Source organism: Glycine max, chromosome 11 (assembly GCF_000004515.6).
Source record: "Glycine max cultivar Williams 82 chromosome 11, Glycine_max_v4.0, whole genome shotgun sequence".
Taxonomy (NCBI): Eukaryota; Viridiplantae; Streptophyta; class Magnoliopsida; order Fabales; family Fabaceae; genus Glycine; species Glycine max.
This window is the reverse complement of record NC_038247.2, coordinates 7,483,063-7,507,559: the sequence shown is the minus strand read 5'-3', so window position 1 is coordinate 7,507,559 and position 24,497 is coordinate 7,483,063. Positions and strand designations below refer to the sequence as shown.

The 24,497-nt window shown below is 34.4% G+C and overlaps 2 protein-coding genes and 1 long non-coding RNA gene across 3 annotated transcripts in view; all 3 read right to left on the bottom strand.

Moving 5' to 3' along the window:
* Window positions 1–3,236: 3,236 nt before the first annotated feature.
* On the bottom strand, window positions 3,237–6,540 carry LOC100527794 (uncharacterized). The gene is given in 7 exon segments (NM_001250574.2): window positions 3,237–3,386; window positions 3,717–3,743; window positions 4,481–4,550; window positions 5,628–5,697; window positions 5,781–5,840; window positions 6,117–6,175; window positions 6,262–6,540. Coding segments are annotated over 7 exon segments (573 nt in total). The 5' UTR covers window positions 6,499–6,540; the 3' UTR covers window positions 3,237–3,336.
* A 2,646-nt stretch (window positions 6,541–9,186) lies between these two features.
* Window positions 9,187–10,131, bottom strand: CYP1 (peptidyl-prolyl cis-trans isomerase 1). The gene has a single exon (NM_001354283.1). It carries the CDS (start codon window positions 10,062–10,064, stop codon window positions 9,546–9,548), a length of 519 nt encoding a protein of 172 aa, NP_001341212.1. The 5' UTR covers window positions 10,065–10,131; the 3' UTR covers window positions 9,187–9,545.
* Window positions 10,132–14,276: 4,145 nt separating this feature from the next.
* LOC100806289 (uncharacterized) overlaps window positions 14,277–24,497 on the bottom strand; it is a 13,411-nt gene continuing 3,190 nt past the window's right edge. The window contains exons 3-18 of the long non-coding RNA XR_005887108.1: window positions 24,346–24,444; window positions 21,723–21,792; window positions 21,417–21,547; window positions 20,951–21,091; window positions 20,714–20,871; window positions 19,409–19,577; window positions 19,218–19,316; window positions 18,885–18,962; window positions 18,745–18,804; window positions 18,490–18,647; window positions 18,168–18,351; window positions 17,240–17,359; window positions 15,262–16,762; window positions 14,901–15,052; window positions 14,608–14,794; window positions 14,277–14,527 (exon numbers count right to left, since the gene is read on the bottom strand). This is a non-coding gene — a long non-coding RNA (uncharacterized lncRNA). The remainder of the gene's footprint in view (window positions 14,528–14,607; window positions 14,795–14,900; window positions 15,053–15,261; window positions 16,763–17,239; window positions 17,360–18,167; window positions 18,352–18,489; window positions 18,648–18,744; window positions 18,805–18,884; window positions 18,963–19,217; window positions 19,317–19,408; window positions 19,578–20,713; window positions 20,872–20,950; window positions 21,092–21,416; window positions 21,548–21,722; window positions 21,793–24,345; window positions 24,445–24,497) is intronic.

The following is a 24,497-nucleotide window of genomic DNA, read 5'->3' as shown; positions in this document are numbered from 1 at the left end:
GAGCAAGATGGACTGTAATAGAAGATATTGGTGTATACCAAAAAGGTCTTTTCCTTGCCTTGGTTTGTTTGAACTTTTGTATGCCCTTCTACTTTGTAAATGGTTTAATACACCCAGCACCAAAGGCTCTCTGCACTCTTATTAAACTTCACGTGAACTAGGAATGAAGAAGGCAGGAAAGCCTTTTTATTCACTTATGGAACCATCTTTTATTGAATTTATAGGATTAACCTGCGTTGGGAAACTTAGTTAACTTTAATCATGCTAGGTGTAACTAAACCATGTGACTAATCATGTCTGAATGGCTTGGGTTGCACGGTTTTGTCAATTAAAAAGCTATGGTAAAACTTGATTTTTGTTGCAATTATTTTATGTAAAAAACCCAATGACTAGTTTCGGCTTGAAAGTTGAAACATTCTATTACGTTTAACTTATTGCAAGCCATTCATGGTGGCTATTAAATGCTTTGAAACGGTGGGCACTTGGAGAATATTCCTTATCTCTGTTTTTGGGTATGCACTCTCTTGATTCTAGCTTCCTCATTTTTTCTAAATTCTTTTTGTCATCATTGTGTCATTTGTGATCATTTCTTAATTTTACCTTGGTTACCTCATACATTTTGGCATTTGGTGATTGGCTCCTTGGGCTTTAATTGACCTAAACGATAACAAATATATATAAGAAAATTTTTCTTTTAACTTTTTAAATTTTGATTAATACTTGGTCTTTATTTGCATAAATGCATAATTAATGTTTAAAGGTGTTTTATATGTATTCAAATTTTGGCCAAGTCAATTAGTTCACTCTCCTTTATGCCGACTAAGTGTTTGATTCATTCTCAAGGATAATCATCGCTTGATTATCAATCACTATCAATCATGTAGTTTTCATTGTCAATCAAGTAATTCTTATGAGCATAAACTTCATGTAAGAAGAAACATTTGTCACATCCTACAACAATTATCATTAAGAAATATGACAAAATCATGATGGAATGACTGCCATACCATATCCCTCGACATTTTGTCTATACTTACCCTATGACAACTTCAATCGCATCATACACACACCTTAGCCGTTACTATTTGGAATTCTAAATTCAGCATTGCCTTGCATATTCACCTCCTACTATGACAAAGGAAACAACCATATACGAATTACCACAGCCGAACAAGTTCAGTACAAAAGGGCTTCTAAACATTTTAGTTTGACTTCTAAAAGATTTGGGTATGTAGTAGCGATAGGAACTAGGTGGTTAAGGCTCAATGAGCTAAGGCTTGATTGTAAAGCTAGGTGCAAATGTCAATTTTGTAACAATTTTAGCAAATAAACCGGGGTTTTGATCATTAGGGGGTATTTTTTTTTTTCTAATTTATCAGGTAATTTTTGAATTATTTATCAAATGAGATATGTCCTATGGACGGCTACTTCAAGTACCAAAATTGTATGATTTGAGATTTTTATTTTTTTTAAATGAAGTCGTATTCATAGTTATGACTTTAGCTATTTTTATTTTTTTTAAGGTCACAACTTTAAAGTCATGTGATGGTCTATGACTTTGAAGTGATGTATTTTTTTAAACTTCAAAGTCATGCCCTTTATTTTTTTTCTTTCTAATTATTTGTAAGTTATTTATTTTCTATATTTCTAATATTATTAATTATTATTTGCAAGAGAATTAAAAAAATATGTAAACAAAATACTTAAATTAAAAAAAATAATGTACTTAATTTTTTTATAGATATTAACAATAGAATGATATTCTATAACGAGTTCTTTTACATATGTATCGTAGTCTTTTATCTTGTTGTACTTGATTTGTTGGTGATTGTTGTCTAATTGAACAAATGGTGATGTGATTGTGGGAAATTTTAGACACTAGGAATTTCTTACTCGCATGCAATTGTAGCATGTGCCTCTTGCAATTTAGAATGTGATGACTTTGTTGATCTTGTATACAAGTTAAAAAATATTTACAAAGTTTGAGCGAAGATAAATGACCTCAATATTATGCCTAATCCTTCAAAGCGGCGAGACCCATCAAGAAGGTCAACCATTAGTCGTATATATAATGAGATAAACGAATCAATTTCAAATAAGCTCAAGAAATGTCCATCGTGTAGAACTAAATGATATAATTGTAGTAATTGTCCATATAAGCAAGTTAACACCTAAAATTGTGTGTACTTTTTATTTTTGTTGTTGAATAATTTATATTGTTTTGTTTATTAATAAAAAGTACTTTTATTATTTTCTTAGGATTAATTCTAAAAATTAAATTAGTTAATAATATTGGAGGACAATTAAAGTCCCAAGATTATTCACGACTTTAAAGTCGTAACGTTATTAACAACTTTAAAATCGTATAGTCCTATACAACTTTGCTTCCTTAAATTTTAAAAAAGAAATAAAAATTAATAAAATACGAAAAGTCATAAAATAGTTCAACAAAAAAAAGCCAAAGTCCTAAAAATCATACCACTTTAGTACTTGAAGTCATTATCATTCATACTAACTTACTCCATTTGATAAATAATTTAAAAACTGTTCGCATTTGGTAAATTCCAAAAAAAAAATTACCTCCTAATGATCAAAAGGCCAAATAAACCACTTAACAAATAAAATTAATCCACACTTCACCCCCTTACTGATACAATCTAGTTTCATTTTGTAGGTCAAATTTAAGTTTATGTTTTACTCTCCACCCAAACTTAAGTTTCCTTTCAATAGAATGAAAAGAGAATAAATTGAGATGAAATTTTTTAATTAAAATAGATTATAAAAATATAAATCCCATATCAATTTACTATTTATTTATACTCTTTTTCTCTCCAAATAAACACAGCCTAAAGGAATTTTAGTGTAGAATGGCTAAGTTAACATCACATCACAATTCTAAAACGAACAACCGGATGGATGGTTGGATTTTCTCATATGTTTATGATTTTAAGTGGGTGTCTAATAGTCGTTTTAACTTTTTGAATCAAGGCATAATGCTATTAATATATTCCCATCATTTTCTTATTCCGAATGGCATATCCAAGTTTTACTTCAATGGCTTAAAAAATTCATACACCTTCCAAAACCAATCGTGAATAAAAATTTTGGGCGCTGAGCCTGGAATCACCGTAAATATATCATACAAACTGAATTGCACATGATTCCAGATCTCTAAAGACAAGTTTTCATCATCATCGTTATCATCAAACTATCAACTAAGATTAATCGTAAATCTTTTTGTGGACAAAGAACATGGTAAATCTTCACGGGGCCCATAATTAGTTCGATCTGTTATGCTTCATGGTAAGCAATGCACCAAGATGATCTGACAGAAAACTATAGTAGTTTCAGACCACCTGTTACCTCATCTACCACTTCAACAGGTCCTGCACATGAATATCATATTATATCAAACTACTTCTAGCTGTATAAGAAGAAAACAATATGTTAAAGACCAATTTGATTTGATAAAATGTTTTCTTTTGCATTTTTAGTTTTCACCTTTAATTAAAAATTTAATCTAATTTCCATTTTATTTCCTGTTTTCAGTTACTTGTATAATAGAAAATAGAGAAAACATTTTATGTTTTTCCTATTTCATATACAAATCTTCGAAAATAGACAATAAAATGAAAATGGTATTTTTGTAATTAAAATTGTAAACAAAAAAAATCACAGCTCTGGAAAATACATTCATTGGAGGAGGAGAGAATTACCAAGAATTGCCATCACTGTTCTGGAATCTAGACAAAAAAGGAAAAAATGCAAATTAACTATCATAAGCATTAAATATATACAAAAATTTATATCATACAGATACAACAAGTAGAATATGTATATAGAATATACACAAGTGCATGTTTGGGTAACAGTTGCAAATGAACGTTAGCAGCAAAACGAGTTTGGCAAAAGGACCCCCACCCTTCCTTTTGCAAAATGAGTTTTGTAGACCATTGATTTGATCTCGGAATTTGTGCACAACAAGTTGGACAGAAAACCAAACATGCACTAAATCAAACTGTCTTTTCTCACGTGGGATAGAGACAGAGACAGAGACACAGACAGTCCAAATGAACCAACTTAGCAACTCTTCTATGCAGAAAATGTGCATGAACTAACATTTTTGTGCACGAATGAAACTTCAATATTTAAAAAAGGACCATGGGATGACCATTTCATTTTAGGGGGATGCTGGAAAACTATCTCTAGTTTCAATTCTAGCTGTACACAGCTTTCTATGAGTCCAGATACAATTCAGGTATTGGTCCTATTGGATACAATACAATCCGATACAACACCTCATAAATATATAGTATGTGTTTGAAAACCAGTTAATACTTGATAACTTTTTATGAATTGGAAGTTCTCATTAAGAAGATTAAGTTTACAAAATTTCATATAATTTGAAAGCCAGTTGATACTTGATAAAAACTACAGGATATCTATAAGCAACTACTTAAGGGAAGTTTCAAATACTCACTTGGTGCAATCTGTGTTCTCCCAGCGTCAATTGTGATATGGGTAGGTAACTTCAGAGATTTAGCCCTTTCCTAACACATTAAAAAACAATTTTACTAAAACAAAACCAGCTTAAGATAAAGAAACCATGCATTTAAAAAGAGAGATAAACAAACTATAACATTCAAATATGTATTTCAGCCTAATAAATTTACAGGATTTTTTCTTTTTAATTTAGCATTTTTGTACATCAAACTTTTCTGTTGAATGAAGTCCCTCACTTCCTCTCCCTGCACATTCACCAAGCAAAGCCCAAATTGCATGCTACAATGTAAGAGCTCTCACTTTGTATTCAAATCCTAGACATCATCTTTGCCATATCCATGCGTTTCTCAGAAAATTAGCTACAACATTTGCAGCTGCCAGTAAGCATAAAAACACATTTTCTATGTTTCATGTTTACACTTTACAAACAATATTTTCACAGTAGAACCAAAACTCTCCTGCCTTACATTGCTCTGTGAACACTAAATTCTTCTCTCATTATCCTCCTTTACATACATTCACATTCACTAAAAAGGCTTTACGCAGTTCCTATAACTAAGTAAAATAACTGACCCAAATCTATTTTTTTTTTTCCTTTTGCTAGTTCAAATGTAAAAAAGGACATGTATTTTGTATTTTACTCCTAGTTGCTGACCTTGCCTTGTGTATTTTCTCTTGAAATTGCCAGAACACTTCATGTGGCTCACTTTATGAGAAAAAGTGTGGAGTTATAACCGTTGAGCAAAAAATCAATAATTGAGATCTTAGCAATTTTGTAGTTCGTTGTTTAGCTGCATGTGTTTCATTACAATCTTAACTATTGATTTTTCAATTAATAATTATAAATCCACATTTTTTCATCTAAGGTTCTTCCCTTTACTTTAAAGGCGTCAAATCCTAAAGCCTAAACTCGCCACTAACTTTACAAGATTAAGTAAAAGAGAAGCAAATTTATATCTTTCCTATTGAATTAAAGCAAATTGGTTTCCAATAAAATTTCATCCTGATCACAATTATAACCAATAACTTATTAATGTTTAGCAGGCTTGTAACCGATAGAAATAACAAGGATTACACAAGAAACTTAGCTTATGTAGCAGAAAATGGCCCTAAACAATACTCACTTGCAAAGCCAGCATATCTTCTTCGCTTTCAATTTTGACAACCACCTTAGGCTGTGCAGACATCTCCCACCTGCACAGTTACGTTGACAAACTTGAGAATGAAGTTATAGGATGCAAGATAACCTGCAAGGGCAACCAAGGTTATGGAAGTACCTATTCAAAGCCTTTGGTGCTCGACGAAGGATCTTTTTATAGAGACCTAACGTTGCATGACTGCACAAAGACATAAAAATAAAGTGGTGAGTTTGAACCATTGATCAGGTTTTCATTAATAAATAAAAATAGAAGTCCACAGAAACAAAAATAAGAAGATAAGCAGCAAGATAAATGATAAATGATTGAAAAACAAAATAAGAGCAATAAATCAGTTCACAAGGATTTCTAAGTTAGTGACTGTGGTTCCACAAACTAGACAACCAGATTAATAGGAAGTGTCAGACTCTCAGCATATTCAAAGTTTCAAAGATAATATTGTGAAACATTACGTACCTGCATTGAGCAGCAATCTTCCCTTTACCCATTTTAAGATCATTCCTGACAACGAGTATCTGCATAAAAAAGGAACAGTTTTTGAAGCAACCCATTAAGATTAGGTACATGGGTTTGGAGAAAAAGAAGGGATTTTGAGGAGTACCATCTTAAAATCATCGAGGATTTCAGCGAGTTGTTCAATCTCCAGGGGGTCTTTGAGTTTGGACTTAGTATTCCTCTTCTTATTGTCGTTGTCATTGAGAAGTGAAGCATCTTCTTTATGTTTAGTCGATAATTTATGTGAGAAGAGGAAACGAGGGGGATACTGAGAACCAATGAAGTAACCCAAAGCAAGGTAACCAGCCCCCACCAGGATGGCACTCAACCATGTCAAGTCCATCTAAGATTCAATGTTTTAGGGTTTTCAGACGAAGGGAAGAAGAATAACACTCTGCGTCAACCCAACGTTTTCTTCAGCAACGCTCACCGGACAAAATGGTAAATGGCCAATTACTAACTCATGCCATGAGTGAGAAATAAAACATAAATATTATGAGATTTATAAGAGTTTATCTTGTTTAATCAACTCACTTAGATTTTTTGATAGTCAAATTCTATTTAAGTTAATAATACATTTCTTTCAGCAGTCTCTTACTATTTCTAATATACATTTTTTAAGCTAAAACTCACTCAATAAATAATTAATTTTGTCCATAATTTTGTATCTCGTTGTCAAATTATTCATTAGTTCTTAAAACTAAGGATAAATTCGGGTAAAAAAATATTAAGAATAACTTAAATAAACTAATGAAATTATCTAGAGTTTCATTTAAATCTTTGAAATTAATCAATTTTTTCATTTTGATTCATTGTTTAGGAACTTAAATAATAATAATTACAATGTAATTTTAGCAATCAAAATGAAAAAAAAAGTCATGAATTAAAATGAAATGCAAAAAAAAAGAAAAGAACTTATTTAAATTTTCCTTAATTTTAGAGAGTAACGTAACGAGTTAAATATTCAAAGAATAAATTCATCATTTATTCCAAATTCATTTATTTTAAGAAATAAGTAAATCATGGTTTTGGTCCCTAAAAGTAAGATAGTCATGAAACTAAAACAATCTGATTACCCGATCCGAACTAATTTAAATCAGAAAATTTGGAGTGATTTAGATTCAAATCGAATTATAAAAAAATGTAAATCCAATCAATTCAATTCGGATCTTGAATTTTGATATTAAGGAAACGGATTGATTCGATCCACTTGATTACATTTTTTTAATATATATTTTCATCATGAGATTGTCCATAAAACACACGTCAGAGGACAACGCAAGGGCAGCCAGTGTTTTTAATGTACTATTATAAAACTGAGACCATGATTTTCTGCAAATGGACACCATTTCTAGTGCTCGGAGGCTAGAACAGAAATACGACGCTTCATGACCGGGATAAACATTGAAATTTGAACTTTGAATTTGTCTTATTATAAGTTTGTAAAATTACCTTTACTCATTCGTATATTATATATATCTTTACCGTAAATTATATTTTTTTTATCCCTTTTTAGCAAATTATAATAGTATCCCTCAACTTAGCACTTATTACACTCAATTTAATTCATTTTTTAATCATATATTAGATTTTTTTGTATTCTTATGTGAGCTCCTGACTCACTAACACTATCAAAGATAACCAAAAAAAGGATAAAAAAGTAAGAGCAATGTGTCATCCTCCTAGGAGATGAAGTAGAGGTTGTTAAACTACTCAATGATCGCAGTGACACACAGCAACATAAACTTGGATTGGGAATAGATTAGCACGAGTAATTATTTTAGTTATTTTTTAATTTTTTTACTAAATGTAAAGTTCATTTGATTATTTAGTTAGTAAACTTTTTTTTATTAATTTTTAAGTAACTCTTAATATTTTAAAATGCTACTTGAAATAATATTTTTTAAAATATTAAATTTTATCTTTTTAAGTTTTTTCACTTTTATCTTTAATTTATTTATTTATTTTTTTAAAAATAAATTATGACTTTATTATTTTTCTGTTATTTTATATTTTTAATTACTTTAATAATTAATCTTATGAAATACTTTAAATTTAATAAACTAATTTTACATTTTACCGAATATAACCAAACTCCAATCACGGAGCTTTCTGTGCCTTTTAAAAAACAAAAGGCGTTAGAAGGCTAATAATAGCAGCTTGCCAAAGAACGGTAGCCACTGGTAGAGGAACCTCTAAAAGTAAAAAAAGAAGAATCATGACCATAGTTGGCAACACGAACGGGGTCCCTAGCGTTATGCAATTTCCTTTTTCTGACCCCCAACACCATGTTTGCAAGGAGCATCCATCCACACGAAACAGAGAAATAACATGTAAGTTATTGGCCTTTAAATCCCCATTTGATTGGTTTCAACAAATCAAGTCTATTAACCAAGCATAATATATATCATTAATGTATATTTTTTCAGTAAACAACAGAAGTAGCTACAAATAACCAAGCATAATATAATATAATATACTCGGTACTTTTTTTTTGTACAACTAAATTAATAATAAGAAATACCAAAAATGAGAAATCGGTGTTTCAATCCTCAACCAAAAAAAACCAACAAATTTAAAAAAAAAAAGCTGGTGGAAGGAAAACAGCGGTTGCTGGGCACCACATTCACATGTATTTTTAGTTTCATCCTAAATTTTATCATTAGCGACATCTAAAATACCAGATATTTCTCACTTGTCCATGCTCTGCTCTAGGTTCACTGGACACTGACACGTGTCCTCTCCAATCATCTTTCCACCTCCTTACGTCAAAAGTGTTCAACAAAGTTATGGCAAACTACTAACACTCTCCATAAACATACAAACAAATAAGATTTTCTTCCCAGATAATATATAAGTACAATACTGATAGTAAACACAGACCACAATTTATCAAAATCCCTCTCGGTAGTTAAAGAGAAGGGAACTAAAACCCTTAATAACACGCACAAAATCAATCCATCAAACAAACAAACGAACGTTACTGGCTGCAGCCTCAGGCAATATTTATCGTAACTTGTAATTAATTAAACGCTAAACGCTAATTAACATTTAAGTGCCATAAATTCAGAACACAGCGAAAAATAGAAACCGAAGAGCAAAGAGTATTATTAGGCGAATTATAGATGTCCTAATTTTATTGAAGGTAGCTCATCATGTTTTTTTTATGCTTCTCATAACAGACTCCATTCACTCACTCTATGAACCCCAACCAACCAACCACATGATACTGATATTGAAAAGGAAAGGGGAAGGGTTTCGAAATGATATCCTTAACACCACAATCCCCTAAACGACGACACGAGAAAGAAAAGAAGAGAAAAAAAAGGCAAAAACGACACCGAAAGAAATAACACAGATTCAGAGATTAAAGCCGCGGGTCAACGTCGTCTAAGAGAGTTGACCGCAGTTGGCGATGACAACGGGCTTGGAGGTCCTGCCGGAGCTGGATCCGACCTTCTCGATGTCCTTGACAACGTTCAATCCTTCGATGACCTGTCCGAACACGACATGCTTTCCGTCGAGCCACTCTGTCTTCTCCGTGCAAATGAAGAACTGAGATCCGTTGGTTCCGGGACCGGCGTTCGCCATGGAGAGGATGCCGGGACCGGTGTGCTTCTTCACGAAGTTCTCGTCGGCGAACTTGGCGCCATAAATCGACTCGCCGCCGGTTCCGTTTCCGGCGGTGAAGTCGCCACCCTGACACATGAAACTCGGGATCACGCGGTGGAAGGACGAGCCCTTGTAGTGGAGGGGCTTGCCGCTCCGCCCTACGCCCTTCTCGCCGGTGCAAAGCGCGCGGAAGTTCTCGGCGGTGCGGGGAGTGACGTCGGCGTAGAGCTCCATCACGATGCGGCCAGCAGATTGACCGCCGATGGTCATGTCGAAGAAGACCTTAGGGTTAGGCATAGTTGCTGCAGAGAAGAGAAGCGTAAATGACACTACTGAGGAAGAAAAATAGGGATTAGGGTTTTGCTCAGGATTGAGAAAGACATAGAGATATATATTTATAGAGGCGCGTGATGCTAAAGTGACCGTTCGATTGGGACACGTGGCGGGGTGTGAGTGAAGTGAAGTAACTATGGTTGAGTTTGGAGTTGACTAGGGTTATTGGAGCGGATCCGAGGTCACGGATATGCTCTTGTCATTATGCCAATGACTTTCTTTCATGTGTGTGGACTTTTGTCAGGCCGCAACAAACGACGCCGCTTCGTGCTTTTTTTCATTTTTAAATTAAAATTCTCTTTTTGAAGAAAAGAAAAGAGAAAAAGAGAAAACTGTTTATATATCCGTTGTGATTGCGTGAGAGTTTTTTATTTAGTATTAATTTTGGTTGAGATTGCGTGAAAGAGAATTAGTTGATGCGAGAAAACATGAAGAATAGATGTGGACAAGGATTGATCTTATGGACTAGAGAATGGAGGGACCATCTTCGTTGTCGATTCTTTCAAAATTGGTCTCTGTCAGTTCCGAACCAGGGAACTTCTTAGATTTTTATATCAAATAAAATTATGGAAAATTTGTTGAATTTTACTATTATTTTATTTATATTAATTAATTTATCAATTGAAAAGTGAAACACCACACGCATTATTTTATATCTAGAGAAAGTTTAATTAATAAAAAAATGTTACATTAAATTAACATTCTTAGAACTTAGGAGTAGCTCTGGTCAGGCACATGCATTATTGTGTCAAGTCAATCAATTCCACTTTAATTTGTGAATAAAACTATAAGTATAAGATAAGATTACAGTCTAACAGAGGACGACAACAATAATAATACTGTAATTTAAGTTATTCAATCTTTTAATTTATTCTATTTTAATTTTAAAAAAATGTTTTAGCTCAATTTTTTATGATCAAAATAAACAATACTACTCGAAAATGTATAAAATTAAATATTAAAATAAAAAATTGATATACAAAACAAAAAAAAAAATACTTATTGCCTCAAAGCAAAAAGGGTAGAGTAAAATAGCCATGAGAGTAGGCCTAGTGCTAAAAAATTTGAAATAATATATATATGAAGTCTTGCGTTCAAATCGCAGTACGATGATTATAAAAAAAATGATAAGAATAAAAGTTTATTCATAGTCAAATCAAATAAATAACCACATATATCTTTTTTTATTCAAATCTATCTTTGATCCTAGGAAAAAAAATCAAACAAATAAAAACTACTCGAAAAACAAATGGAAAAGGCAAAGATTATGAAGAAGCTGAAGTGATATTTTGTGGTGTGTGGGGTATAGATGTAGTTTCCAATTTATCTATATCTATAACCATTATAATAACAATTACCGTATTTGAAGTACATATTTATTATTTTTAATTTATATTTTACTATTTTTTTTCATTGCTATCTATCAGGAAAAGAAACAAAAAAAAATATTATCACTCTCAAAAGGTGAACAACATACTTTAAGTGTCTGATTATCACACGAACCTTAATTGTGTTGTAAATAATGAGACACGAACTGCCCTCATTTGCCCCTAGTAACAGTACATAATTTCTTGAGTAGTACATACAACACATTAGAGTTCTACCCAGAAAAAAAGATGAGAATAGAGTTCGCGTTGTACATAATGCGGCAGAATACTACCACCTAATCTCCACCGTGAATGACAGCGACTTCATTGAAGAACTCGATGTAGGGTAGTTGGGGTTCGAGCAATTGTTGAACAGTTTCTCAGTTTGAAACAAACAATTACCAAACGCTTCAAAGCAAAAAATACTCAATATTTCACCTCTATAATTCAATTTCTGTCCCTGAATTGATCTTACCTTTTTTCTTTTTACTAAATCCAATAATTGCGATTCTGCATAGAAAATGCAGTATCTTCTGCATAATTATGATCATTTGGTCCAATAATTGCGATTCTGCATAGAAAATGCAGTATCTTCTGCATAATTATGATCATTTGGTCCATTCATAGGTTCAAACATGGTTAGTGTTCCGGACTTCTTTCAACATATATAAATAAAAGCTGAACCTTTTGTTCTTGGTTTTTTTTTATAAATAATTTAATCTAAACACAAAAAAATTACAGTATAACTCAATTATAAACTTCTATAAAAGAGTTCTAAAGATTAACTTTTAGCGTTATTTTAAAAATCATATTTAAATAATTTCTAATTAAGTGACAATATAAAAATATTTAAACTTGACAATACAAACATTAAACTCAATTAAAACCATTAAAGAATATGCTCGTAGATTAGAAACTCTAATCAATGATTAAGATTTAATAAGATAACAATTGGTGAAAGTGAATTAAAATTCGAAATTCGTATTTGTAAAAGACTATTTATGATAGCCAAGCTCCATACACTTTTTATTTTTTTATAATCGTAACCTATTATTCTATTTTATATTGATACATGGTGAAATTCTGCACTAGAATAGGAATCCCTCATCCTCTTGCCTGGCAATACCAAACGAAGTGGTAATCTGTTAGGAAGAAGATGCTCTGCCATGGAAATCTGTCATAGGGGTAGTTATCATTCTAGTAACGGTTATTGTAGTGGGGGTGCGGTTATTGTAGAGGTTATTATAGCGGTTATTGTAGTGGTTATTATAGCGGTTATTGTAATAATTATTGTAGCAGTTATTTTAGTGGAAATATAGACATGCAATTGTGTATAAAAGCTCTAAGAATCAATGAATAAGGCAGAAAGAGAAGAATTTAGAAAATTAGTTTGTAAGGAGGTTTTGGTCCTCGAAACCAAGTAGTGTAGTTTTCTTCCCCTCCCTTCTGCTCCTAACAATTGGTTCGACTTGCCACTCTTCAATGGCAGACACAGAACTTTCCACCGCCTGTGTGGATCGTCTCGAGGCCGCCATGGCCAAACTCGTTGCAATTCAAACTTCCACTGCTGCAGACCAAACTTCCATTACTTCCAAACTTGATGTCATTATTCGGATATTGAATACCATGGTACCTAAAAAGCCCTCTCCATCTTCTGCCTCTGCGAAGTCACCACCCACGCCATCTCTGCTTCCCAAGACAACCAACCCAACTTCTTCCTCTGCTAAGCCACCACCAACAGCAGAAACCACGCCGCCTCCACCAACAGCAGAAACCACGTTGCCTCCCCTTTCCATGGCAACTTTCCACCTTCCCGTTAACAAGCACCACACACTCTCCTTCGAATCCCTCCCGGTCGCCAGTCATTGGTCCCACACAGAGTCCTCTAGTCTGGCATCCTTCCCTCTGACATCCACTTCTCCCTTTCTGTTGTGTGTGCTGCCACGGTCAGGGACACAAATCTCAACCACCCCTTCCTCCTCCTCATCTTCGTCATTCTCGTTGCTGCCAAAGGGCTCTGTCTCCACAATCATCTTCAGGCACTAATTCTTACACCCATTTTCATTTGGGATCCAGGTTCTGTTTTCTACACCCAACACCTTGAGGACAAAGTGTTTTTGATGGGCTAGGGAATGTTAGAAAGAAGATGCTCTGCCATGGAAACCTGTCATAGGGGTAGTTATCATTCTAGTAGCGGTTATTGTAGTGGGGGTGCGATTATTGTAGAGGTTATTATAGCGGTTATTGTAGTGGTTATTGTAGTAGTTATTATAGCGGTTATTGTAATGATTATTGTAGCGGTTATTTTAGTGGGAATATAGACATGTAATTGTGTATAAAAGCTCTAAGATTCAATGAATAAGGCATAAAGAGAAGAATTTAGAAAATTAGTTTGTAAGAAGGTCTTAGTCCTCGAAACCAAGTAGTGTAATTTTCTCCCCCTCCCTCTGCTCCTAACTAACATAATCACCATGTCAAGTTACGATTGCACCATGTCAGTTCAGTACCCAAAATTGAGGAAATAAGTCTGTTTATACAGTATTTTCCAGAGTTCTTTAAAAGCCAATTAAATTCCAGACCAATAAGCTTTGGCTATATTTAAGGTTGTTTCCTTGCCCGGTAACGCATTTGTTTGGATCACTCATATAAATGCCTTGTAACCAGGATTGTCGTTTACTTTGCTGGCAACTTTTACCTATGTAATTTTCCTGGGTATTCCTTATACCTGGTTATTTATATAAATACTTTATTGCTCACCCAAAATAAAAATATGATAAGTAAACTACGATTTCACTTACATGATAGTCCATTTGCCACAAATTTCGAACTATGGTTAAAATCAAGTATTTGACATCCCTTGCACAATTGTGTCAAACTTGTCTACCTTTAGAATAGGTCCTGATCAAGCGGAACCAAGACAGCATTGGGCACAATCACCATCACCGACTCACCGTGGCACGGTGCATGGCCATACAAAAAGAATTCATTAACTACCGACAATCATGCAACACACTACCTATGTATTATCCCCAAGTTGATGAGTGGCGACAACCTTTTCTCCTAAAAAAGAAAAAGATAAATATGAAGAAGCACAAAGAACGGTCAGAAAAAAATTCGCATTTATATAACACAAGGAATACCTAGCTACATAGTGAAAGAAGACTGACAAATTGGCACTGTGAAATTCTGTACAATTAATAATGTGCTCTTTTGTCTACATCAAATCTTATAAGAAATTCTCTCCTTGCAGCAATCCAGGATAGACACACGATATCATCTGTTTTAGGGAGTTGCGAGATGCTTTTAGAAAAGCATGACCCTCCAATGCTGCACAACGCATCAAGAAATATTAGCACTTCTTCAGAAGACAAAAATAACAAAAGGGCAATGGAATCAAACACAGGTACTACATACGGATGAAGAATAATATTACCATTAAATAAAGATTTGGCTTCCTTTGAAAAATCCTCTTACAGGTCTTATGCCACAAATTTGCAACAATAAGTTGCAAACATCCTGTGTTTCTTGGGAGACCTTCAGTTTGTTGGCTTCACAGAGCTCTGTAGTAATGAAAATAGCTTGACCCTGTACCCAAAAGAAAATAAAGCTCAGACAGACATCCAATAATTTGCTTCTTGGATTCAGGCATCCCATAAAAAAGCATTTTTGGCATAAAGCAACCCTTAAGCACACCCATAAATCAAATCATTGACAGAACTTCACATACTTCTAAATTTGGGCTTATTATAAAAATGTAAACATTATATGCATGTGATCTGTGAAGATCATAGTACCTGTAGTCCATGCAAGATTTCTGGCATTGGAAGCTCGGGAAAATGTGCAAGATCAACAAACCCAACCTCCTCAGCCCTTTTAGCAGCACACTCAGTTTGTAAACAGAGAAACTTTAAAAGGAGAAATGCTATTCTATATACCTGCAAGGCAACAGTATCAGAGAAGCCTGTTTTTGGAGCAGGATCAGTACTCTCAGTTGCTTGACCATAGGTAGATAATGCAGTTGAGAAAGAAGAGATCTTTGGTTTTGGCACACATCCAAGTGGTGAAAGAGCAAACCACCCATTTCTGCTATTGACATAAGAAGGTTTTAAGCAAATTTCAAAATCCTCTTTCACAGTAGGTGGGCATAAAAGAGGGGCATTTCTGCTTGACAATTCACCAAGGCGTTGAGATCCCCTGCTAATGAAGGCTAAAAGATGGATACACTTCTCTCTAAGCTTTCTATCCACATTTCTTATGGCCTTAATCCATGAATTCCAATGTTTTGCAAGCTCACACATGAGCATCAAAGTATGTTCAGTTTCTTTAAGAGTGGCTAAAGAAATCCATGCCCTCTGTGCCTGAGGTCTTTTCTTGTCATGATCATCAGAAGGAAAGTCTGGGGCATTTAGAGAATTAAAAATAAGATGAGCTTTCTCTGAAAAAAAGTACTGTATCATGCTGTCCACAATAGCAGTGCCAGAAGAATTGTCTCTCAAGGATTTAACCATAGCAGTAACCACAGCTAATCCAAGTCCCCAAATATCCTGAGGTATTACAAACTTCTCACATGAGCTTCCCAGATTCTCACTGCCAATTCTCGAGAAATCCTCACCAGATTCAGCAAATAGCGCTCTCACAGAAGACAAGAAGCCAGAACAATAAAGCATCTCAGCACCTCCTCTAACCCGTGCAAGGGTCAAAAAGAACTTCAGTATTATTGGAATAGAGGCAGAATTTTTATCATCAAGTTTGAGCATAACAATTGGCACTTGGAGATGATTCTGCAGGACAGGTAACCAAGTCCTGGGTGTCAAGAAGCACCTCAGTATCAAGTCCATAACTGACAGGGATAGCATGCAATGCTCAGAAGTTGCAAAGAATGGGTAGTAGTCCCAGGGTTGCATTTGAAACCTTTGAGAAGTCCTCACCAGAACTCTCATTAGTTGCCCCACCTGAATGTGCATTAAGGGAATCGGACTGTAGTACTGAAAGCAGCAATGTGAGTAAAAGTTTCATGATCACATTAGCCTCAGAAGGTAACGGCTTAAGTGCACTAAATAGTTTAAGACCAGAACTAGAACATTTCAGAACAAGTAGGGATACATGTAAGGCGAGGCTTTTAAAGACAGTTCTTGTCAACTGGAGGAGTAATTCTACTTGACATGCAAGAAAGTTGAGAATATCCTCAGAGGCATCTAGAGCAGATGATAATGTCTCTACGGTGGCAAGGAAAGATTGGCATATATTATCCATGAAAGTGAATATCCTCCCTCCAGTTGTAGCCCTCCCTTGTGACTGCAAGATCATGTGAAAAATGAAAATTTAAAGACAAGTCAGAACCAAATGGCAGGAAGAAGAAAGTTACTCATTCATAAATGACAAAACCATACAATTATATATATATAAACTAAGGAAAGTACATGAAACCTGGAACATCAATGTTTAAACAACTTTTCATGCTACAATGTTTCTAATGGTCCATAGTCAAATTTTCCTTTCCCCTATGTAATTTAATATTGGCCCATTGGGATAAACTCATGCAAGAACTTGAATGCAATTCTTGTTCCAATGTTAACAGAAACCAACCACAAATTATGGACAAAATTGATATGGTACCTTTCTCAAAATAATTAACAAAACCTTTAAATCTCATCTCATGATGCCATCCCTGAGAAATAAAATACTGGATTTGCAACAAGAACCATGCAGTAACTATATCCTTACAAAGAACCAAATTGAAAATAAATGGTCAATTAAACTTAACCAACTTACAGTGTTAAAAGTCACCAATCTACTAAGCAGGTCAAGTGTATAAACAACTTCATCCTTGCTATTCAAATACATCTCTTGGGCCAAATGTAGGAGTAACACAAACATTCCAGATGGTGAATACTAGAAAAAAGAAGAATTTGTCAGGACGAATTCAAAATCTGAGATAATATTGATAAGATATAAATCCCACCCCAAGTAAGTTCAAACTAAGGTAAAATTTATAAGGCGTGTAAAGCACAAGCAACATTTATAATTGCCAACTAAACAACATTTGAAGACTGGAAACTGAAACACCATCATTTATTTGATTATCACTGTTGAAAATATATAGTTTTAGATATTGAGGGAGGAAAAGAGTTAAAAGAAAATGAAACACTGAATTTATATTTACTGAGATGTATTACAATGTATTGATATATTCATAAAACCTATAGTACTAACCCTTATTTATACTAATCATAATCCTAGCTAATTATGGAAATAAATCATGATAAAATAAAGAAATATGGTAACTAATCCTAAGGCATAAAGAGGAAAAAGGGAAACTGATCTTAAAGGATAATCATAGATATGGTAAAGTATTTACATATATTCTAGCAATCACTGAAGAATAATATTTCAAATTGCAAACCAATTACTAAAGAATTTACAGATAATTTCTATTAGGAACTTTTAGAACAGGCCTCACATGATATGATTGGGAGAATTTTCAGGTTATTGGTTATTCCCATCCAAGTCCAATGCAAAGAGGAGACAGAAAAGAAATACTAGAACAAGCAATAACACTTTAAAAAAAATAACTCATTTATTTCCACGCCACCATAAATGAGTTGTGAAGAAAATTTATTATTATAGATGAAGGTACAGGAAACACTTAGAAATGTAAACTAAAGCATCGTAAATTAGTAGCAATATTAGCATAATTCACCTCCCATCGTACAAGGGCAGTGTTCTCTCCAACAACTCTCAAGACACGCCCACGAGTTCCAGCTGGAATAAAGAAACCTTCAACCCCAGGAACTTGCACTGCCTGTAGTGCCTCAACTACCTCCAAATCACTATTAATCTCAAACAAGGATGATATACCAACAGACCTATTTAGAAAGTTATACCTGTTGAAAAAATGCATCCATAAGAAAGGCTACCAAGGGCTCGAGAAACAAAAATGTTCCTTTGGCTTTGAGACACCAATGGTACTGTTATTCCAATTTTACAAGATAACAGAAAAAACATGAATTATTTATTTACTTACACACTCTGTAGGCCAAGTTCCTTCACAAAGGGATGACAGGAGTCGTACAATTTCAAGTGTCCTGAAAGGGAACTCACTCTCTAGGTTGCAAAGAAGAGACCGAATTGGACCATCAATAAAACTTTCCTTGTCCCAAAACTGAATACATAATGATTCCTGAAAGTTAAGGAGCAGTCCTTGAATTGATAAATGATCACTGGCAGATATCATGACAATGAAGCAATGAGTGAAATGAACGATTATACATCCAAACCTCTCCACGGTAAATCTTGCAAAGAATATCCAGTATCAAAGTGCAGTTACTGTCCTCAGGCTGTACGTTTATTGAAGCAGAACAAATGAGAAAGACGTAAATAATCTCTCAAAAAATAACTACAGATTTTACAACCATACCTGAAGCTTGAATTCATAAGATGCAACAAATGCAGATATGAATGTCCTCAAAACACCGCGATATCCAGACACTGAGCCCTGATGGAAGGGGGGAAATCATTATAGTATAATTTATACAGAAGAACATACAAAATTAAGAATATATACACTATACTACCATTATAGTATGAATATAAATATTAGAATATATCATGCTTAGTTTGCTTTTTACAAACACAATTTAGTATAGTAGAAAGCTGAATGATTCATAATAGAAAAGAAAGGAATTGCTCAAGGTTTAACAAAAACTAATCCACTATAACAAGTTATGCTACCCAAGTCTGAATGACGCACATCGTAATCCTTCAAAATGTCACATTCAAGAATTTCAAGACAATAACGCAAGGATCCAGCCTCAATGGCTTGACGAACATAACTAATGTGATCAATCTCCTGGATGCAGAGAAAAGAAAAAGGGTTAAACTTTGTAATACACTCACATGATAAGTAGTAAACCAAAAATTCACATAAAACTTAACCACAACCATCAGCTCATTGTTTTCATCTTTTTCCACAAGTGTCAAGAGTAGATAAAGAAATACTGCCCATGCTAGAACTAGAGGACCAGCTTCTTTCATTTCAAAAGCATTGAACGTAGAAACTAATGCATCCATATCTTGAACATCAGTCATGGAAAAAGTAGACACACCTTTCCTGGGAAATCCAAATTCCAAACAGATTTTGCAACATTCAACAAAACTTATTAATTAAAAAATCAATTGTAAAATACAGACAGGCAATTTATGCCACACGATGTAACTAATATAATAAGATCATATGTACTACACTATGAATGGAGAATTTGACTCAATACCCACAGATCTAGGCAAAGAATATCACTACATGAAACTAACCAAATGAACATGTTCCATATCCAAAGCTGATAAATAACACAAAATTAAAATAGACATGGAATTATTGGCAAAATCAACGAACTCTAACAATGAATTATAGCATATAACTTTGCTATTTTGAACGCCCAGAATTAGAAGTCTTAGAATGTGGTTTTATGCCTAACTCAACCCCAAAAGCTAACTCAAAGGGTGAGGGTCGTCCCTCACTTATATACTCTATCTTGGCAGTATCTCTAGCCTATGTGCGACTTGAGAGGCAACCTTCACCCTATGAGCTAGCTTTTAGAATTGAATTAGGCCCACAACCCACATTCTAAGTTGTTATCAAAGCCTATTCTAGATCCATTCAAAGGGTCACACACCATGTTGTCCACGCACCAAGCCCAAAAGTGTTGGGCATGAAGGGGTGGATTGGGAAAAACCCAAGTCTCATATCGGCTAGAAAGAATATATAAGTGGGAGGCAACACTCATCCTGTGAGCTAGCTTTAGGGGTTGAGTTAGGCCCAAAGCCACATTCTAAGAAGAAGCAACAAAACAAGAACATTTAAGGTGAGAGATTGATAGATTTCAATGAAGAACAGAATAGGACAAAGTATGCAATTTCTTATCCAGTTACAAATTGAAATTCTACTTGGTTAATGAATGAAATGACATATTTAAGGAAGGCAAGCCTCAAAGAATAGAACATCTGTCTCATGATTGCCTTAGGGCTTAGACCACAAGATATTTCCTATAACAAAGAGAAATTTATAAGCCTAGAAGACCACATTCAGTTCAGCATTCAGCCAGTCATTGCATCAAACAACGAGGTTTCAGATTATGGCCTGGCAATTCACACTTCATAGTACTTCATGGTTTAACCAAACTGTTCGGCAACATGTTTTCTTCATAACTTTGAAGTACTCATCATGGTATAAATAAATACTAGGCTAACCTGTAAGGTACTTCATCATGAACCATTTGAAGAACATTCTCCAGGTTCAGGGTTTCTATTAAAATAAGCAGCAGCTGAACTTTAGCATGATAAGACAACTGTTGTGTTTCTGTAGTAATTGCTAGCTTTCCCAAATTATAATCACCAGCTAAGATTCCCTGGATCAAAAAAATGATTTTAAGCAACGATTTGATTTAAGAAAATATCACAAGCCCCAGCAGAAGTATAACATTATACCTCGTAAAGAGAACCAAACTTCTTCCACATTTCACCGCCACAGGTACAGAACGAATCATAATATGCCAGGTAAAGGATGTCTAAAACCAAGTTGTCTTCAATTAGAGTCTCCTCAGCCCACAGAGTAAAAAAATCAGCATCCTTCAACCATTCCACAATTCACACATGTTGAATCATCAAGCAATAAATTTTTCATTCAAAAATTCACTTGATCCATATTATAATTTACAGTCACAACATCCTATGGCTTGGAGATACATAATACATTAATCAAGAATATGAAAGAATAGGGCAAGAAGGCAATGCCATACAACAAGATTCAGCCATTAATGTTAGGATGGAGACTGAACATAGATCAAAGTAATTGCATCAAAGTTATGTGAGGATCACATACCAAACACAAGTTAACTACCCATCTAATATAATCATGCAAAATTAAAAAATAGTAGATGGAGACTGAACATACCATTTGCTCTGGGTAGCTACTTGACAAAATATTGTTAAAGAACAATATTAATTTATTTTCCAGTCCATCATGAAACAGTTTTCTTGCCTCCTCCTTCATAGTATTGTCTTCAGACACAGAACCATTGTGTACTGCATGTAAAGTCAAAATCCAAAGAAATATCACCAAGTCAATTAAGATAAAGTAGAAATGTTTATTAAACCTATACAAACTGAATATGTGTGTGCTCACAAAGGCGTATCTTCCAATATATATAATTAACAAAACAATTACTAAGTGGCCATAAAATCAACATGATACACTTACAAGCATGCATGAGAATCCACCTGATGCACTTCAGCAAGCACTGTCACTCCATGTAATATTGAATTAACATCTTCATAAAAAGAAAGAAAAGAAATCAGAAACAGGAACTAAAAGCAAGTATCACAGAGAAAATACTGTCAGCAAGCCCATTTCACTTTTTGGGCAAACAATTTTCTAAATGAACTATCTATATCAAATTAGACCTTATCAAGTTCAGAAGCAGCTAAATACCAGTATATTTTGAACTCTCGAATATGCAATGAAGGCAATCTAAAGAAGCAGAATATGATTAATAACACAAACTATTAGATTTAGGAACCTAGAAACAGGTTTTAAGCTTTCAGAGAGATGAGAAATACAAGGAAAGGAAAACATAATACTTTGATATTACTTATTATTTATTAAATAACATACATGGTGTAATGCCCCTAATTGTCGACTTTTTAGTGACTCACACACTACGACATTTCACACAATGACACTTCACTCAACATTTTCATTGGTCAGAACCCTCCGTAGGGAACCATTTCTGAGACTTTGACAATTTGTTTCGTCTGTTTTCAGGATTAATGACTATTCCCACAAACCAACACGAGACTTTTCAACGTGTTTTGTCGTCACTCACACGTTTTTCGAGAACTTTCAAAAAAGTTACTCATCTAATAACTACTCCAAGTCAAACATGCTTAATTGTGGAGTTCTTAAGTAATAAGTTACCAAAAAGTAAATGTATCTTGTTGGTATAGGTAATACCAATTAATTCCTATAAGTCATTGCCAACTATATAGTCTCATACTTGCACAACCCCTGGATCCCTCTCATTATGGTGTGATTCGTCTAGGATGTTACATGTTCACCTGTTTTCGCCTGGTTCGTCCTCGAATCATACCGTGTTAGAAGAGAGGTCTGCTATGATACCATTTGTAACGCCCTTGATTGTCGACTTCTTGGCGGCTCATGCACTACGACACTTCACACAGTGAAACTTCACTCAACATTCGTTGGTCAAAACCCTCCGTAGGTAGCCCTGTTCAAGACCTGGACAATCTGTTTTGGATGCTTTCAGGATCAATGACTATTCCCACAAACCAACACGAAACATTTCAGTGTGTTTTGTCCTCACTCTCACATTTTCCAGAAAACTTGTCAGAAGGCCACTCATTCCATAACTACTTCAAGCCAAGCATGCTTAATTGTAAAGTTCTTAAGTGATGGGCTACAGAAAAATAAATGTATTTTGTTGGTATAGGTAATATCAATTAATTCCTTTAAGTCATTGTCAATTATACAGTCTCATACCTACACAACCTCTGGATCCCTCTCATTCTGGTGTAATTCGTTTGGAATGTTACACATGGGACCAATGGAGAGGATTTTCCTTCCAAAGGTTTGCCTTTCACAAAGGTTTGCCCTTTACAGTTTACACAATAGAGCCTTTGCTCAGTTCTCAAATCTAAACTCCTAAAGGCCTTTGCTCCAGCTATTTAAACGCCTATGCCTAACAAACTATCGACTAGTTAGATTCTAACTAAAACTAGCTAAACAAACATCCAATCATCTAACTAACTCTGACCTTGTTCCCATTTATTCTTTTGGGTCCTATAATGAACCCATTAATGGAACAAGAGGGGAAAAGGAAGAACCTAAAAGGTTTCTAGTTGGCAGAACACACGCACATATCATGTTCTGAGGTTCAACGGCAAAAATACAAGAACAAGGAATCTATGGAATAGATAATCAAGGATTACTACCTCTTAAGATAACTCATCATGCTATACAACACCCAAATGAGGGATCAAAGCAAGGTTATCAATAGCATGCTTTTGCAATGGTGCATGGCAGAGCAGCTGTTGGCCTGTCCATGGAACACGAATAGTAGTGTGTTTATAGTTCACAAGTGTCAAGCATACCAAAAAGCAGGGTTTCTCAAAGAGGCTATACAAAATGTCATTCTAGCCCCCAAAACCGCATCATTTTAAGCAGCCCAAAAGACAGGGTTTCTCAGAGAGGCTATACAAAATCCCATTTCTCTTAAAGGTTAAAACTTTAAAAACCCTAAGGGCTATACAAACTTTAGTTTTACACACTTCTCTCTGTTTGAGACATCTCTTCTCTTTGTTCTGATTTTGTGCAACCAGAGTGATCGTTTTCAGGCAACAAACCTTCACTCTTCTTTGTGAGCATTTATATGCATATAGCATAAATTATACAATTCGTATAAAAAATATATCACAATAGCAGCCATGCCACTATGTGCTATACCACTATAGCATTTTTGTAATCAGTCACTATCCGAGATTGATAACTATATACAGAAGTCCAACGTGTGACTTGAAATGCATTGTCTGTATGAGTATAAATCATTTAAATTATTACACTAAACTTCCAAACTCTACTATATTCCAGAACAATGAGTGTCATAAAAGTTAAAAATAGTTTTTGGGAATCCATCCAACTATGACTTCCCAGTTCTCACAATCCACTAAAGTTACTCATTTGAAAGTATAGTAAAAACATATTGGATCAGCCAAATCCTTCTTATTATTTACAAAGTATGACCATTGTAGAAATCAGCACTCGACTGCATCAATAATGTACAGAAAAAGGGGATTAAGCTACTGACCATGTGAAGAAACTCTGGAGCCATGGAATCAGCCGCAACAGCATTATTATATTTCACAGACCTTTCGACAATAATGTATGACTGAACCTCGTCTAGCAGCTGAAATTATCAGCATAACTCACTGGATACCGGATAAGCGGACATTAATAGGT

Bases quoted from the DNA above. Each gene is read 5' to 3' on its own strand.
- CYP1 (NM_001354283.1), bottom strand. From the start codon at position 10,064: ATGCCTAACCCTAAGGTCTTCTTCGACATGACCATCGGCGGTCAATCT.